At 40.0% G+C, this 18,976-nt stretch overlaps 1 protein-coding gene across 1 annotated transcript in view; it reads right to left on the bottom strand.

The window, feature by feature from the left end:
- The window catches only part of RTF1 (RTF1 homolog, Paf1/RNA polymerase II complex component), a 49,223-nt gene that overhangs the window by 5,805 nt on the left and 24,442 nt on the right, over positions 1–18,976 (bottom strand). The window contains exons 4-11 of the mRNA XM_032623934.1: positions 17,576–17,780; positions 10,081–10,195; positions 9,288–9,399; positions 3,726–3,861; positions 3,056–3,233; positions 1,464–1,546; positions 238–325; positions 23–130 (exon numbers count right to left, since the gene is read on the bottom strand). Coding sequence (XP_032479825.1) covers positions 23–130; positions 238–325; positions 1,464–1,546; positions 3,056–3,233; positions 3,726–3,861; positions 9,288–9,399; positions 10,081–10,195; positions 17,576–17,780 — 1,025 coding nt within the window. The remainder of the gene's footprint in view (positions 1–22; positions 131–237; positions 326–1,463; positions 1,547–3,055; positions 3,234–3,725; positions 3,862–9,287; positions 9,400–10,080; positions 10,196–17,575; positions 17,781–18,976) is intronic.

Below are 18,976 nucleotides of genomic sequence, written 5' to 3' on the forward strand. Positions count from 1 at the left end.
TCTGGGGTACCAGGTTTCTTACCTCTTCAATGTCCTGGTCATTGAATTTATAATTAAGAGCTTCTTTAATAGATAATTCCTTCTTATTGATTTCATCTAGAGTGGGCAACTGCATGCCAGCAGAGAACATCTGGACCAAAACATGATAAAAGGTTATTTATGATAAAGGGTTTTGGAAAGAGGCTCTCTCAGTGTTTTCATCAACAACTGCTAGGGAGGTGCTGTCTGTCCACTTACCGCTTCTTTCCACTTCATGAATTCGCTTTCAGTAAACTCCTGGTTTGAGACAAACTCTAGGCGGAACACTCGCTGGTCACTGCCGTGCCTACACAAAAAAGAGCAGCTTCAGGAATGTGTATGTTGACTGCAGCGCCAGAAGAGCAACCCCACCTAGCTTCCATCCTAGCTACCCTTTAGAATCATCTAGGAATATTTACAAAACTTCTAGTGCCAAAGCACCACTCTAGATCAACTGAATCAGAATCTCTGGAAGTAGGAACCAGGCACTGAAACTGTACACACAAAAAGCCCCTCCCAGGTTGTTCTAACGGACAGCAGGGACTAAAAATCAAAGTGAGCCCCAGAAACAAGTGGATTTGGCCAGTGCTTCAAAAGTCCGTTTACAATAAAATCCATCACGGTCAACTGGCATCAAGAATATGAAATATTACAGATATCTGAATGACAAGGAAGCTCTATCCCTAGAAAGAACACTGCCGTTCTACTGACTCCTGTGCTGGCCACGTGAGTCAGTGTCATCCTCCCAGAGACAGTCACTTTCAGCACGTCATGGCTGCTGCCCACAGCAACTGGCTCTTTTCAAACAGTCCAGGAGAAATGATGGGAATGGGAGAAGGGAACAGAGAGACCAGAGAGGCCAAGTAAGGCCATGGCAGAGCCTTGTCTATGACCCACTGTTTGCAGTCACCTGGCAAGCTACTTCTGTTCCTTCCCATATAGGGCCTTTAGAATTTTCAGGCTCCAAGAGGATAGGGATTTGTGTGTGTATTTTGTTCTCGCTTCTATCCTGATGCCTAGAACTGTGGCATGTAGCCAGCAGTCAGTCAATATCATGTTATTGAAGCAGAAACTAAGTCCAAAAAGGTAACCTGGCTTGTGAAAGATCAAGTTAGTTTGTGATGGAGCCAGGACCAGAAGCAAGCCTCCTGACCATGCTCACCGAGGAATGCCTGCAGGATTCTGGGAGGAGGGGGTCTCGCAATCTGACATTTTCCTTCTATGTGTCCCACTGCTCCATATCCCTGACTTCCCCTATGAGAGAGATATATCCTACTTTCCCTATAGGCAAAGGCAGAATACAAGTTTCCCTCCAAGTCCCCTGCGGGGATAACACAAACAGTATTACTGTAACAAGAAACATCACACTGGGAGTGAATAACAGCCGCAACAGGCAGTGCCTGTTTGCACGGGAGCAGAAGCTGCCACAGAAGCACCTCTCCTACCGTAGCTGTAGCCCTTTGTTTGTTCTGGTGCCACCAAGCTGGTAAACTTTGGCGGTTTCCACTACACCCGTGATTTCAGCAACCTAAGTGAGGACAGAGACACCAATCACAACAGACTCTTTCAGAGCTCTCCACCCCACCCTCTGGCTCCATCTGCATGAGTGCAGATGAGTGACCCCACACTGAGAGAAGCCCACAGCTGCCAGGTGTTCTGGGCACCTTTCTCGGGCTTAGAACTCAGACGGCCAGGCACCTGTGCCCAGAGTTAAGCAAGCGCCAGGCGAGGAGGCAGTTAGCCTGGTGGGGCGTTGGAAGCTTCCCCTCCAACTTAATTCTACCTTACTAAGGGGTGCACCTGGATTTCAGAGGTCAGTTTTATCAATCAAGTGTGAAGACCATGAGGTCTGTTTCTGTTGCCAAAGTTTCTGGGACATGACATGGCCCCTGGTCCTCACAGAAGGAGGCAAAACACGTTAAAACCAAACAACCCAGAACAAAACAAACAAAAACAAAAAGAAAAAAAATCAAACAGCTATGTTCTAGTCATCTAGACCACAGAAGCAGAGCTGGAACTCACAAGATAATCTCTATTAGGTTGGAGGGTTTTTTAAAAAAATTAATTTATTTTTGGCTGCATCAGGTCTTTGTTGCTGCGTGTGGTCTTTTCCTAGTTGCAGCAAGCGGGGTCTACTCTTCGTTGAGGTGCGAGGGCTTCTCAGTGCGATGGCTTCTCTTTGTGTGGAGCACAGGCTTCAGTAGTTGTGGTGGTGCACAGGCTTAGTTGCTCCACAGCATGTGGGATCTTCCTGGACTAGGGCTCAAACCCGTGTCCCCTCCGTTGGCAGGCAGATTCTTTTTTTAAAAAAAAATAATTAATTTTTGGCTGCATTGGGTCCTCGTTGCTGCGCATGGGCTTTTCTCTAGTTGCGGAGAGCAGGGGCTACTCTTCGTTGTGGTGCGCAGGCTTCTCACTGCGGTGGCTTCTCTTGTAGTGGAGCACAGGCTCTAGGCGCACGGGCTCAGTAGTTGTGGCTCGCAGGCTCTAGAGTGCAAGCTCAGTAGTTGCGGCACACAGGCTTAGTTGCTCCATGGCATACGGAATCTTCCCGGACCAGGGCTCGAACCCGCGTCCCCCATGCTGGCAGGCAGATTCTTAACCACTGTGCCACCAGGGAAGTCCCTGTTCATCATTTTTCAAACCTCAATATAACTCCCTGTCCCAGAAGTCACTTAGTATGTAACATGGAAAATTTTCATTTATTTATTTTTCAAATGAACAAATCTTCCAGATTACATAACTCTTGAAAAATACTTCGTTTAGTGTCTGCCTTCTCACATCTACATGAAAAGAGGATAGAGAAAACTGTTCTAAATCTAAACCCTTGGGCTCCAAGTACTCCTCCTGGCAGCAGGTCACAATAGATCTCTGGTTGGCTCAGACTGCCACTGCTCTAAGGGCATCTCAATTGGAGTCTATTTTCCCATCAAATGGGAAAAGTGACAGATTTGTTCAGTAGTTCCTACTCCTAGCTAAGAATCATTATATTTAAAACATAAAACATGGACAATTGTCCAAGGAAAGAAATACTAACCCGGTAAACTGGTTTGCTGTTGTGGTTTCCAATGCCAATCCGTACAAAACATCCTGTGACAGTTTTAGCAAAGAAGGGCATGTGACACCAACGTTCCAGCTTATGCCGTGATAATCGAACCCGATTCAGTTCCTCTGGTAAGGAGACCGGTTGTGATTTTGGAGGGATCTCTTCTTTCCTGTGAGGAACAAAGGACACTGGGAAAAATGTGCATCATAAAAACAGATCAAGGTAAATAAATAATACCAACTTCTTAAAACTTAACCGAAGTATGTGTGATTTCATACAGTAGGAGAAATAAATGAAGCAACAGGAAAGTGGGACTAGAATCCTATTCCTAACCAGTAGTGTGAACTGTCTCAAATGAGGCTGCCATCCCAGATAACCTATCAGACTAGGAAAACTAATGGAAGCTCCTGGCCAATCTGAGGGTGACATGAAGGCAGCTCCTACCCGCCTGGCCATGATAAAATGTGCAGGGGTACAGGCTAAGAGCCAACAGCAGAAGTATATGTTTGGGCTGGTGTGCTGGGGAACCCAGCTCGGCAATTCAGGGTACGGAACCAAACCAAAGTTCGTCACCCGAACAGGGGAAATGTGGAAACTACACTAAGCCTTTCCCCAAAGAACCACCTATCCTGACTACTAGACCAAAATGTACACAGCTTACTCCTCTTCTTCATCAGATGACGATGTTCGGGATGAGCGGTCTGACTTTTCACTGGACTTGTCATCTTCCTCCTCCTCCTCATCGTCAGAGTACACCTCACTGGTTTTTAATGGCTGTTTCTTGGCGAGGAGCTCAGCTTAAAAAAAGAGGAAATGTTTACCTAGATTCTCTCAATAAGAAGCTGAAACATCTTTCATCCCTGAAAAAGAACTGGAACATGGAAAAGGACCCAATAGACAGCTCCATCCTCTCTGGCCTGGTTTGTGATTACTTGTGTTAACAAGTACGTTAACCAGAAAGTTTAAGTCACACACGAATGTAAAGCCGCGGTAGACAAAAAAAAAAAAGGGCTGGAAGACTGTCACTAAGTGGGCAAAAAGGGTCACCAACTCTACTGACAGCTGTCTTTTATATCTCTCAAGGCACTTGAAGATTGGCAGGAAAATTGGGGATAAACTTAAGATGTCTTCAGAGAGTCTTTCAGGAAAAACTTACTTTGAGTTTACAGTACTATTTGTAATAGCAGGAGACTGAAAACAACCCAAATGTCCACAAAGGGGAGTGGCTGAATCACCTCTAGCACATCCACCCAATGAACTACGCTGCAGCTGTAAAAAAAGGAAAGAGCCGAGCCTTACACTGCATCCTGAGTCAGAAAATGTTTTAAATGAACACATAAATATTTTTAGAATAGGCATTATATGGTCACTGTATCAACTACTCAACTTTGCTACTGTAGACAGAAAGTAGTCACAATTATGAAAAAATGGGCATCACTGTATTCCAATAAAATTATTTACAAAAACAGGTAATCTACTAACCATTGCTCAACATAAAAACTAAGGAGTTATCTTTAGAATATATGGTTAAGTGAGAGAAGCAAGGCAGAGAGAAGTGTGTATAATGCACTAACATTAATCTAAGATGGAGGGTGAATCTGTGTCCTTTTGTTTAAAAAATAAAAAGGGGGGATATAAAAAAATTTTTTTTAAGTGGTCATCTACTATGGGAGGGAGGCAAGGGGTGAAAGAGAAGGCTATAGATGCTAAATTTCTCTGAATATACCTTGCTTAGTAGATTTGACTTTGGAACCTTGCATCGTGTATAATCATAGAACAGAACAAAAAGTCATCTCTACAGATCACAAGCAAAATAAAACAAAGTACTCATTTGATGGCACAACCACACAAAAAACAACTATAACAAGTGTTTTGTGTTGGTTTTTTTTTTGACTGTGGGGCTTGTAAGATCTCATTCCCCTGGTCAGGGATTGAACCCAGGCCACGGCAGTTAAAGCGCTGAATCCTAACCACTAGACAACCAGGGAACTCCCAACAAGTGACTTTAAAACATAGTCATTCAAAAGACAGACATACAGACCAATGAAATAGAGAGCCCAGAAATAAACCCTTGCATATATGGTCAGATGATTCCCAACAAGGGTGTCAAGGCCATTCAATAGGGAAATGACAGTCATTTCAAAAACTTGTGCCGGGGTGGGGGGATTTCCCTTGTGGTGCAGTGGTTAAGAATCTGCCTGCCAATGCAGGGGACATGGGTTCAATCCCTGGTCCGGGAAGATCCCACATACCATGGAGCAATTAAGCCTGTGCGCCACAACTACTGAGCCTGCGTGCCACAACTACTAAAGCCCACGCACCTAGAGCCCGTGCTCCGCAACAAGAGAAGCCACCACGATGAGAAGTCCACGCACTGCAATGAAGAGTAGCCCCCGCTTGCCACAACTAGAGAAAGCCCGTACACAGCAACAAAGACCCAGTGTAGCCAAAAATAAATAAATTTATAAAAAACAAAAGAAAAACAAAAAACAAACTTGTGCTGTGGTACTTCCCTGGTGGTCCAGTGCTATGACTCCGTGCTCCCAATGGAGGGGCCCTGGGTTTGATTCCTGGTCAGGGAACTATACCCCACATGCCTCAACTAAGAAGCCTGCATGCTGCAACTAAAGATCTCTCATGCTGCAACGAAGATACTGCACATGGCAACGAAGATCCTGTGTGCCGCAACTAAGACCCAATGCAGCCAAATAAATAAATAAATATTAAAAAACAAAACAAAACAAAAAAACCGAAAACAAACTTGTGCTGGGAAAACTGGATATTCCACATGCCAAAAAAAAAAAAACTGGACTCTAACCTTACACCGTATACAAAAATTAATTCAAATGGATCAAAGGTCATTTTTTTTCTTTTCTTTTGGTTGCTCCGGGTCTTAGTTGTGGCACATGGGATCTTCGTTGCCACGTGCAGGATCTTCGTTGCAGCATACGGGATCTAGTTCCCTGACCAGGGATCAAATCCGGGTTCCCAACACTGGCAGCGTGTCTTAACTACTGAACCACCAGGGAAGTCCCTGGATCAAAGACCTAAATGTAAGAGCTAAAACTATCAAACTCTTCAAAGGAAACAGGGGAAAGCTTTATGACACTGGATTTAGCAATGATTTATTGGATGTGACACCGAAAGTACAGGCAACAAAAGAAAAAAAAGTGAAGGAAAACAGTACTTCACCAAAATTAACTTATGCATCAAACGACACTATTAAAGAGTGAACGGACAACCTATGGGAGAATGGGAGAAAATATCTGTAAATCGTGTCTCTGATAAAGAATTAATATTCAAAATAATTTTAAAAGTCTTACAACTCAACAAGAACCAAAGAACTTGATTAAAATATGGGCAAAGGACTTGACTAGACATTTCATCAAAGAAGATATCCAAATGGCCAATAAGCATACAAAAAGATACTCAACATCACCAGTCATTAGGAAAACGCAAATCAAAACCACAACAAGATATCACTTCATGCTCACTGAAATGGTTATAATCATAAAGACAATGACAAGTGTTAGTGAGGATGTGGAAAGAGTGGAACCCTCATAAGTTGCTGCTGGGAATGCAAAATGGTTAAGCCTCTTGGAAAACAGCCTGGTAGTTTCTCAAAAGGTCAAACACAGGGCTTCCCTGGTGGCGCGGTGGTTGAGAGTCCGCCTGCCGATGCAGGGGACACAGGTTCGTGCCCCGGTCCTGGAAGATCCCACATGCCGTGGAGCGGCTAGGCTTGTGAGCCATGGCCGCTGAGCCTGCGCGTCCGGAGCCTGTGCTCCGCAACGGGAGAGGCCACGACAGTGAGAGGCCCGCGTACGCAAAAAAAAAAAAGTCAAACACAGAGTTACCATATGCTTTAACAATTCCACTATAAATGCTCAGAGCAGCATTATTCATAATAGTCAAAAAGTGGAAACAACCCAGTGTCCCTCAAAAGGTGAACAGATAAATAAAATGTGTATATCCATACAATGGAATATTATTCAGACATAAAAGAAGTATTGTTACGTGCTACAACATGGATGAACCTAGAAAGCATGCTACGTGAAAGAAGCCAGACACAAGAGATCATATATTGTATGAGTCCATTTATATGAAATGCCCGGAATAGGCAAGTCTATAGTGACAGAAAGTAGACCAGTGGTTGCCTAGGGCTGGGAGATAACAGGTCCGTAGAGGGGGGTGACAGTTAAGGGATATAGGGTTTCTTTCTGGGGTAATGAAACATCTTAAAACACACTGAGTTTTACCACACAGCTGTGAATATACTACAAGCCATTGCCTTGTATACTTTAAATGAGTAAACAGTATGGTACCTTAATTATACCTTAAGAAAGTTGCTATAAATCAAAACAAAAAAACTTGGTATCCTGGTTTTGAAATGGACATACCAGTATGAGGCTCAAAATAAATTCTTAAAAAAAAAAAAAATCCTAGCTGTGGACACTGAAAAGACTTAGAAATAATAACCAACCCAGTCGCACTCCTGCGTCTAGACTATGGTGTCTAAATACAATTTCTCATGAGAAAAAAAACCCCACCCAAAACCAAAAAAACCCAGGGCTCCTTAGAGAAATGTCTGACTCCAAATCCAGAAAGCAAGAAAGCTATTAAAGACTACTGGGGTTTCACATCAAAAGGACTCAGGCTACAAAAAAAAAAAAAAAGGACACAGGCTACAACTGCTTGAAGATAAGACAATTTGAGTCTCAACAACAATAATAATAATAATTGCAATGGAGTAAAAACATAAAGTATGGGGTCTTCCCTGATGGCGCAATGGTTAAGAATCCGCCTGCCAATGCAGGAGACACGGGTTCAAGCCCTGGCCTGGGAAGATCCCACATGCTGAGGAGCAACTAAGCCCGTGCACCACAACTACTGAGCCTGCAAGCCACAACTACTGAGCCCATGCTCCGCAACAGGAGAAGCCACCGCAATGAGAAGCCCGTGCACTGCAACGAAGAGTAGCTCCTGCTCACAACTAGAGAAAGCCCGCATGCAGCAAAGAAGACCCAATGCAGCCTAAAATAAAAATATAAAAATAAATAAATTTATATTAAAAAAACCCATAAACTATGTTAAAATCCATGAGTTCACAGGGATATTCAAAATAAACAAATTTCACTGGTTATCTTTGGAGTTTGCCAAGGAACTATCTCATTCTTTTGAAAACTAGTAAATAAAAGGGGGAAAAAAAGGCAAGAATTTACTCTGCCTTTCCTATACAAAATGTCCCTGGTGGTAACTGAATAGCTGATGAGAAGTTTCTCTTTCTAGAAGCATACCAGATAATAAATGAAGAAAGAACGATACATTAGAATATCACTATTTTGTGGCTTAAAGACTTAAATATAAGACATGACACCATAAAACTCCTAGAAGAGAACATAGGCAAAACATTCTCTGACATAAATCGTACCAATGTTTTCTTAGGTCAGTATCCCAAGGCAATAGAAATAAAAGCAGGGACTTCCCTGGTGGTCCAGTGGTTAAAAATCCACCTTCCAGTGCAGGGTATGTGGGTTTGATCCCTGGTCAGGGAACTAAGATCCCACATGCCACCAGGCAACTAAGTCCGCATGCTGCAACTACTGAGCCTACATGCCACAGCTAGAGAGCCTGTGTGTTGCAACTACAGAGCCCATGCGCCACAACCAGAGAGAAGCCCACACGCCACAATGAAAGATCCTGCATGCCACAACTAAGACCTGATGCAGCCAAAAATAAATAAACAAATAATTTTTTAAAAGGGAAGACATAAAAGCAAAAATAAACACATGGGACCTAATCAGACTTATAAGCTTTTGCACAGCCAAGGAAACCACAAATAAAATGAAAAGACAACCTACAGACTGGGAGAAAATATTTGTTACTATTTTTTAGGTATAGTAATAGTACTGTAGTTACATTTAAAATAGTCCTTATCTTTTAGAGACACATATTGAAATATTTATGGTTGAAATATGATGATGCTGGGATTTACTTCAAAATAACCCAAAGGAAGAGGGCAGTGTAGATTTAATAAGATTAGCTATGAGTTGACTGCTGAAGTTGGAGGATGGGTTCATGGAGTTTCATTACACTATTCTCTGTATGTGTTTGGAACTGTCTATACTAGAGAGCTAAAAAGGGGGAAAAATTAAAATTGGCATCAGGAAGTTAAATCATATGATCAAAGACACAAAGTAGCCATCACATTTTCCCCACCTACCTGTTCTGTTCTTCCGTTTTTCTCGCTCTGCTTTTAGCTCCTCCATGGCTTGAGATTTCTTATCTAGTTTCTCATCCCGTTTGGAACGTCGTTCCTTGTTATGGGATGTTACCTGGGAAGGGAAAAATATGTAGGATGGCTCTTTTTACCAACAGCTGATGATAACATTCTCTATACCTAAAAATCATTCAGTTCTCCAATGTGAATCTATATATATTGGTTGCAGAAATTGAAATTTGCTTAAGAGGAGAGAGCATCCTCTTGTGGACAAAGAGGATAGAGCAGTAAAGTCAGTCCTTGTCTTACCTGCCTAATAAACAGAAAGCCTAAGAAGTATAAGATAAACACTTTCCGGAAGCACTCCCTAGATCACAGCTAGTATATGTTAATACTGTCAACAAAGCTTTTTGTGATAAATGCAGAGATGACTAATTTTCCCAGCTACATTTATTACCAAGTCCAGGATGACATACACCTGAGTAAACATCATAACCGATTCAGCTACCCGGGACAGGAAGTTTACAAACTTTCCCTTAAGGAGTGCTCACACACCAATGAGCTGCTTTTTACATGCAGACTTGAGTAGAATTCCCATGGAGTTAAACAGCACAGCTAATGGTGAAATGATATGTCCAGAGATTAATGAAACCTATAAGATGAAGATAGTACATAAATAGTCTTGCACTAACTGACCTAGGCTGATTAATATAAACCCATCTTTTATATAAACACACATACACACTCAAAATAGAGGTTTTATTCTTTGAATAACGAGGACTATTGAATCTCCTACCTGAGATTCTTGAATCTGTGTCAGTTTCTTCTTTTCCTGCTCCTCTTCTTGCTTTTTCTTTTTTTCTTTCTTTTCTTTCTTTTTGGCTGTTTTCAGTTTTTTCCTGATTTCAAATCTGTTTAAAATATATTTATTTGGTTTTTAAGTGGCAATGAAATATTTGTAGACTGATTTCTATTACGTAGGAGAAAGGAATTAAGTGCGGGGAAGGAGTTAATAAATGTTTTGGTTTCCTGTAAGAAACTCCAATGTATCTTATAAGTACATTAGAAATATTGAATATAAATACACCAGAAGTACTTGAAAGCATTAAGGTGGAATAGACTTAAAATGAGAGAATACTGAGGATACTGTTGTATCCTGTTAGTAATGCACTGCTCTTCCTCAACTTCACATAATGGAAGAAAATAGTTGATTCTTGGATCAACTCCAATGGTGTCCTATTAGAAACATAATGAAGCCACAGAGAGCCACTCTCCCGTTGCGGAGCACAGGCTCCAGACGCGCAGGCTCAGTGGCTATGGCTCGCGGGCCTAGTCGCTCCGCGGCATGTGGGATCTTCCCGGACCAGGGCACAAACCCGTGTCCCCTGCATTGGCAGGCGGACTCTCAACCACTGTGCCACCTGGGAAGCCCCACTGTCACATTTTTAAGGTGGTCAAGACACAGGCTGTATTTTAAAAACACCACTCTCCATCTTTCTTCATTAGGAAAAATGCCTCCCTCAGCTCCACCCCAGCAAACATGTGAATAAATATGCTATTCTCTTAAACAAATGCAATCTAGGCTCTCTCCCTGTAACAAAAAGCAGGCTTTTATGAAACAAAACTATTTTTTTGTGTGTGAATTTAAGGAACTTTATGGAAGGAATAAAATAAATATTAAACTCTTTTCATAACATTCTAAAATAAACCCAATATGAAATTTTTTACTTAGTTCTTAATAGGGTCAATATACAAAAATTAACTGTATTTCTATATACTTGCAATGAATAATCCAAAAACGAAACAAAGAAAACAATTCCATTTACAGTAGCATCCAAAAGAATACAATATTTAGTAATAAATTTAACAAAACAAGTGCTAGTCTTTCACACCCAAAACTAAAGGACTGTTGAAAGAAATTAAATAATACCTAAGTAAGTAGAAAGATATCACATTCATGGATTAAAAGACTTAATATTAGATGGCAATACTTCCAAATTTGATAAACAGATTCAACACAATTCCTATAAAAGTCCCAGCTGCTTCTTTTGCTGTTGCAGAAATTGATAAGCTGATACTAAAATTCCTATGGGAATGCAGAGGGCCCCATATAGCCAAAACAATTTTGAAGAACGAAGGTGGAGGACTTAACACTTCCCAAGTTAAAAATTGACTATATAGCTACAGTAATCAAAACAGTATGGTACTGGCATAACCATAAACATAATGATCAATGGAACAGAATACAGTCAACAAATAAATCCATATATCTATGAACAACTGATTTTCAACAATGGTGCCAAGACTGGGGAAAGAACAGTCTCTTCAACAAGTGGTACTGGGACAACTGGATAGCTACATGCCAAAGAAGAAAGTTAGACTCTTACTTCACACCATATACAAAAAATGATCTCAAAATGGATCAACGAGGGGGAGAGGGATAAATTAGGAGGTTGGGATTAACATATACACACTACTATACATAAAACAGATAATCAACAAAGGCCTACTGTATAGTACAGGGAACTCTACTCAATACTCTGTAACAACCTGCATGGGAAAAGAACCTGAAAAAGAATAGATATATGTACATGTATAACTGAATCACTTTGCCGTACACTTGAAACTAACACAACATTGTAAATCAACTGTACTCCAATATAAAATTTTTAAAAATGGATCAATGATCTAAACATAAGACCTACAACGACAAAACTCTTACAAGAAAACATCTGGGTAAATACTCATGAACGTGGATTTGGTAAGATTCTTAGATATCAAAAGCTGCAGCAAGAAAAGAAAAAATTTATTGTGCATAAAAATTTTTAAATTTTGTGCATTAAACAATACTTGACAGTGAAAAATACAACCTACAGAATGGGAGAAAATATTTGCAAATCATGTTATCTGATAAGGGTCTACTAACCAGAATATATAAAGAACTCTTATAACTCAACAACAAAAAGACAAATAACCCAATTAACAAATACGCAAAGCACTTGAACAGACATTTCTCCAACAAGGATTTGAAAAGATTCTAAACATCATTAGTCAACAGGAAAATGCAAATCAAAACCACAATAAGACACTTCACATTTACCAGGACAGCTATTATCAAAAAAAGAAAAAATAACAAGTGTTGGCAAGGATGTGGACAAACTGGAACTCATATATTGCTGGTGGGAATGTAAAATGGTACAGCTGTTATGGAAAACAGTTTGGTGGTTTCTCAAAAAGTTAAACATAAAATTACCATATGACTCAGCAATTCCACTCCTATGTATATACCCAAAAGAATTGAAAATAGATACTCAAATATTTGTTCATGAATGTTCATAGTAGCACTATTCACAACAGCAAAGATATCAAAACAGATTAATAAATAAAATGTGGTATATACACATAATGGAATATTATTCAGCCATAAAAAGGAATGAAGTACTGATACATGCTACATGAATGAACTTCAAATATATGTTAAGTGAAAGAAGCCAGGCACAAAAGACTACATATTTATGATTCCATTTATATAAAATGCCCAGAAATAGGCAAATCTATAGAGACAGAAAGTAAGTTAGTGGCTTCCTAAGGCTAGGAGCAATAGAGGGAACTGAGTACCAATAAGTACAGGGTTTTTTTCTGGGGTGATGATAATGTTCTGAAATTAATTGTGGTGATGGCTACACAACTTTATGAATGTATAAAAAACCACCGAACCACTTTCAACCACTTTCAATGGGTAGATTCTATGGTGTGTAAACTACATCTCAATAAAGTTATTTTTAAAAGTTAATACCTGAGGTGCTGAGAAAACTGGACAGCTACATGTAAAAGAATGAAATTAGAACATTTTCTAACACCATATCCAAAAATAAACTCAAAATGGATTAAAGACCTAAATGTAAGACCAGAAACCATAAAACTCTTAGAGGAAAACACAGGCAGAACACTCTTTGCCATAAATCGCAGCAATATTTTTTTGGATGTCTCCTAAAGCAAAGGTAATAAAAGTAAAAATAAACAAATGGGACCTAATTAAACTTAAAAGCTTTTGCATAGCAAAGGAAACCATCAACAAAACAAAAAGACAACCTACTGAATGGGAGAAAATATTTGCAAATGATATGACTAATACACAGTTAATATCAAAAATATATATATATAAACAGCTCATACAACCCAACATCAAAAAAACAAACAACCTGATTAAAAAATGGGCAGAAGACCTGAAGAGACATTTTTCCAAAGAGGAAATGCAGATGGCCCACAGGCGCATGAAAAGATCTCAACATTGCTAATCATCAGGGAAATGCAAGTCAAAACCCCAATGAGATATTACCTCACACCTGTCAGAACGGCCATCATCAAAAAGAACACAAATAACAAATGTTGGTGAGGATGTGGAGAAAGTTAACTGGCGCAGCCACTGTGGAAAAGAGTACAGAGGTTTCTCTAAAAATAGATACTTCCTTGGTGGTCCAGTGGTAAAGAATCCGCCTTACAATGCAGGGGACGCAGGTTCGATTCCTGGTCAGGGAACTAAGATCCTACATGCTGTGGGGCAACTAAGCCTGCATGCCACAACTACTGAGCCCACACGCCTCAACTAGACCCCGTGTGCCGCAAACTACAGCGCCCACGCACCCTGGAGCCTGCACGCCAAAACTAGAGAGGAGTCCGCGTGCCATGATGAAAGACCCAGCGTGCCTCAACGAAGAGCCCACGTGCCTCAACTAAGACCCGATGCAGCCAAAAATAAATAAAATAAAATTAATAATAATTAAAAAAACTAAGAATAGGGACTTCCCTGGTGGTCCAGTGGGTACGACTCTGAGCTCCCAATGCAGGGGGCCTGGGTTCAATTCCTGGTCAGGGAACTAGATCCCACATGCATGCCACAACTAAACCCCGTGTGCCGCAACTAAGGCCCGGTGCAGCCTAAATAAATAAATAATAAATAAATATTTGCAAATGAAGCAACTGACAAAGGATTAATCTCCAAAATTTACAACCAGCTCATGCAGCTCAATATCAAAAAAACAAACAACCCAATCCAAAAATGGGCAGAAGACCTAAATAGACATTTCTCCAAAGAAGATATACAGATTGCCAACAGACACATGAAAGGATGCTCAACATCATTAATCATTAGAGAAATGCAAATCAAAACTACAATGAGATATCATCTCATACCAGTCAGAATGGCCATGATCAAAAAGTCTAAAAACAATAAATGCTGGAGAGGGTGTGGAGAAAAGGGAACCCTCTTGCACTGTTGGTGGGAATGTAAATTGATACAGCCACTATGGAGAACAACACTGAGGTTCCTTAAAAAACTAAAAATAGAACTATCATACGACCCAGCAATCCCACTACTGGGCATATACCCTGAGAAAACCATAATTCAAAAAGAGTCATGTACCAAAATGTTCACTGCAGCTCTATTTATAATAGCCAGGACATGGAAGCAACCTAAGTGTCCATCAACAGATGAATGGATAAAGAAGATGTGGCACACATATACGATGGAATATTACACAGCCATAAAAAGGAATGAAACTGGGTTATTTGTAGTGAGGTGGACGGACCTAGAGACTGTCATACAGAGTGAAGTAAATCAGAAAGAGAAAAACAAATACCTTATGCTAACACACATATATGGAATCTAAAAAAAAAAAAAAAAAAAAGGTCATGAAGAACCTAGGGGCAAGATGGGAATAAAGATGCAGACCTACTAGAGAATGGACTTGAGGATACGGGGAGGGGGAAGGGTAAGCTGGGACGAAGTAAGAAAGTGGCATGGACATATACACACTACTAAATGTAAAATAGATAGCTAGTGGGAAGCAGCCGCATAGCACAGGGAGATCAGCTCAGTGCTTTGTGACCACCTAGAGGGGTGGGATAGGGAGGGTGGGAGGGAGGGAGACGCAAGAGGGAAGAGATATGGGGACATATGTATAACTGATTCAATTTGTTATAAAGCAGAAACTAACACACCATTGTAAAGCAATTATACTCCAATAAAGATGTTAAAAAAAAGAAACCAAAAGGTAATAATAATAATAAATAAATATTTTTTAAAATATTAAAAAAAAAAGAAAAACCTAAAAATAGAACTACCATATGACCCAGTAATTCCACTCCTGGGTATATACCTGAAAAACAAAAATGCTAATTCCAAAAGACACATACACTACCATGTTCATAGCAGTATTATTTGCAATTGCCAAAATATGGAATGAATGGATAAAGAAGATGTGGTGTATATACATACAATAGAATACTACTCAGTCATAAAAAAGAATGAAACTTTGCCATTTACAACAACATGGATGAACTCAGAGGAGACTATGCTACGTGAAATAAGTCAGACACAGAAAGACAAACACTGTATGCTATCAAGTATATGTGAAATCTAAAAAATACAACAAACTAGTGAATATAATAAAAAAGAAACAGATTCATAGATATAGAGAACAAACGAGTGCTTACCAGTGGGGAGAAGGAAGCAGGGAGAGGTAATATAGGGGTAGGGGATTAGGAGGTACAAACTATTATGTATAAAATAAGCTAAAGGATATATTGTACGACACAGGGAATATAGCCAATATTTTATAATAACTATAAGTGGAGTATAACCTTTAAAAACTGTGAATCACTAAATTATGCATCTGTAACTTATATAATATTGTACATCAACTATACTTCAATTTTAAAAAAGTTAACAGCTTATATTTACATTATGTTCTTATATGTATTATCTCACTGAAGACTTACAACAATCCCCAAAGAGAAAGCTGAGGAATGAGGAGGGTAAGTGACTAATTCAGATAACCTGGACAGTGAGTTTGACTTGAGCCTGGATTTTCTTTTTTCTTCTTCTTTTTTTAAAAAAATATTTATTTATTTGGCTGCATTGGGTCTTAGTTGCAGCACACGGGATCTTTGTTGTGGCATGTGGGATGTTTCCTTGTGGCGCACGGGCTCCAGAGCACACGGGCTCAGTAGCTGTGGCAGCGGGCTCTCTAGCTGCAGCGTGCAGGCTCTAGAGCACACAGACTTAGTTGCCCTGCGGCACATGGGATCTTAGTTCCCTGACCAGGGATGGAATCCACATCCCCTGCATTGGAAGGCAGATCCTTAACCGCTGGACCACCAGGGAAGTCCTGAGCCTAGACTTTCTGATGGAAATGTCAGTGCTCTTTGCACAACCAAGCTACCTTTATGCTGCCTGCACTTACCTTTAAAAAAAAAATTTTTTTTTAATAAAAAAAGAGGAAGCTCTAGAATAGGTGAAGAATCTAACAACCAAAAATGATACCTCACTACTGGTGTTGCTGGCTATAAAACAGGATGCTAATGGTGTTTACATTAAAAACATGGAGAAAGTTTCTGAGTTACCATATTGTACTGCCTTGCAGCTAAACAAATGAGCTACAAAAACCTCCATTTTCTGTGAATGGCTCTGAACTTCTGTCTTAATTATCGTCATTGTAAACATTCTTCCAATCACTAAAAAAGTCACAGAATCAGTCAGTCAACTGCTTCAGTCATATAAGGTGAAAAATAAAAAACCCAAGTTTGAGATAAGCCACCCACTACTCTTGAGCTACTTTGTGATTTTATCATAGGGCCCTATTGGCCTTATATGAGAACCTCTTGTTATGCTCTCCCCAATTCAGAAATACAAATTTCAGAAGTCATTCTTAACCATGTGGCAACTGTGGTAGTTTCTTAAGTCCTGTTTGTTCCAATACAGGTAACCGTGGAAGCATTCACACTCAAAACAAATGTCTATTACTTGCTGCTGACTGAAAGCCAAACATTCTTGTCTAGAATAACTCACCAGACTTAATATGGTCTCCAGAAGGGACAGACAGGCTCCCAGACGAAATGGGACTAACTGCTGCCAAGGAAAATGCTTCTGTTTATTTCGCAATATTAGGTAGGTAGGGAAGGATCCAAATTGTGAGGACTATTTTATCTCCTGAGACAAAGTCAAGTTTATTTCACCTTGAAATTCTGTTAGGAGATAAGGAAAAACTTCTGCCATTTAAATATGGCAAAAGTAATCCAAAATACTGAAGCAGCTTTGTATATCAAAATGCAATTTAACATTTGAGCTTAAAAAAAAATACAAAAAGCATGCTGGGAGGATAGTCAGATTCCTAACTCATAAATAATGAGAAGAAATTTCAAGTCTTGAATCCTGTGAAGACAGGGCTCCAAATGTGAACTTTGGGAAATTACTTTATTATTTTATTTTATCATTAAGACTACCACTTTACCTTTTTTTTAACACCTCCCTCTTCTCTATGCGGTTGAACAGTTCTTGCTCTCTCTCCTTTTCTGTCATCTGTTCCAGACGGGCCCTGTCTTCCTCATCTCCCATGAGGTCTTCTCCATAGCCATCATGGAATTCCTCATCTTCTGAGGAAGAGTCTGAATCTGAACTGGAGGAGGAGCTGTTGCTGTCAGAATCTGACACTTCACCTGCAACAAAGGACCAAACACTAGATTAGGTGATGCTGCAGAAGACAGAGCCACAGGTGGCCCCACAGTGTTGATAATCATTACCCCTTGGCTCTTCTAGGTGAAGTGGAACATGGTCATCTCACCTCCCTTGGGAAAAGCTTTGGTCTGCCTTTGGCAAATGCAAACACATGTTACAGAAACTTAGGCTGGATTAAGAAACCAACATGATCTTTTTAATTTGACTTTTGTATTTTGAAAAAATTACAGACCTACAGAAAAAAGTTGCAAGAATAATTCAACTCCCGTACATCTGTTACTTAGGTTCACCCATTGTTAACATCGCCAATTCACTTTCTGTCTACATACATAAAACAATTTACACATTTTTATCATTTATTTTGCTGAACTGAGAGTAAGCTGCAGAGATTGTGACCTTTCACCCCTAAATACTTCTTGTAAAAAGGAGTCTCTTTTTTTTTTTTTTTTTTATAAATTTATTTATTCATTTATTTATTTTTGGCTGTGTTGGGTCTTCATTTCTGTGCAAGGGCTTTCTCTAGTTGTGGCAAGCGGGGGCCACTCTTCATCGCGGTGCGCGGGCCTCTCACTGTCGCGGCCTCTCTTGCTGCGGAGCACCGGCTCCAGACGCGCAGAGCTCAGTATTTGTAGCTCACGGGCCCAGCTGCTCCGTGGCACGTGGGATCTTCCCAGACCAGGGCTTGAACCCGTGTCCCCTGCATTGGTAGGCAGACTCTCAACCACTGCGCCACCAGGGAAGCCCAGGAGTCTCTTATATAACCAAGTATACAATGATCAAACTCAGGAAATTTAACATTTAAGAAATAGCATTATCTGACATACAGTCCATATTCAATTTTCATAATAAGTATACGGAGATGCTTTGAGACTGTGTAAACATCTTGTTCCTCAACAAACTATCATCCAGTGGTTTTAACACTCGTTGATAACACTTCAATTATTACTATGATGGTTGAAAATGGTGATTGTCTAACTATACTTTCTTCTACATTTATTAGTTGGCATTTAAAAAAAATCAATGTTTTAATAAGTCATTAAATGGGTTAGTGAATTCCTAATGATACTGGATCTTGGTAGGACAAAGGGTGATGGAAAAAAGCATTACATATTGTAACTGAGTATTATGTTAAACTAGCAATTTTGTGCTTGACTCAATTTGAGCTAACATTCACAGG

The sequence above is a fragment of the Phocoena sinus genome, chromosome 2 (assembly GCF_008692025.1).
Source record: "Phocoena sinus isolate mPhoSin1 chromosome 2, mPhoSin1.pri, whole genome shotgun sequence".
NCBI classification, from domain to species: Eukaryota; Metazoa; Chordata; class Mammalia; order Artiodactyla; family Phocoenidae; genus Phocoena; species Phocoena sinus.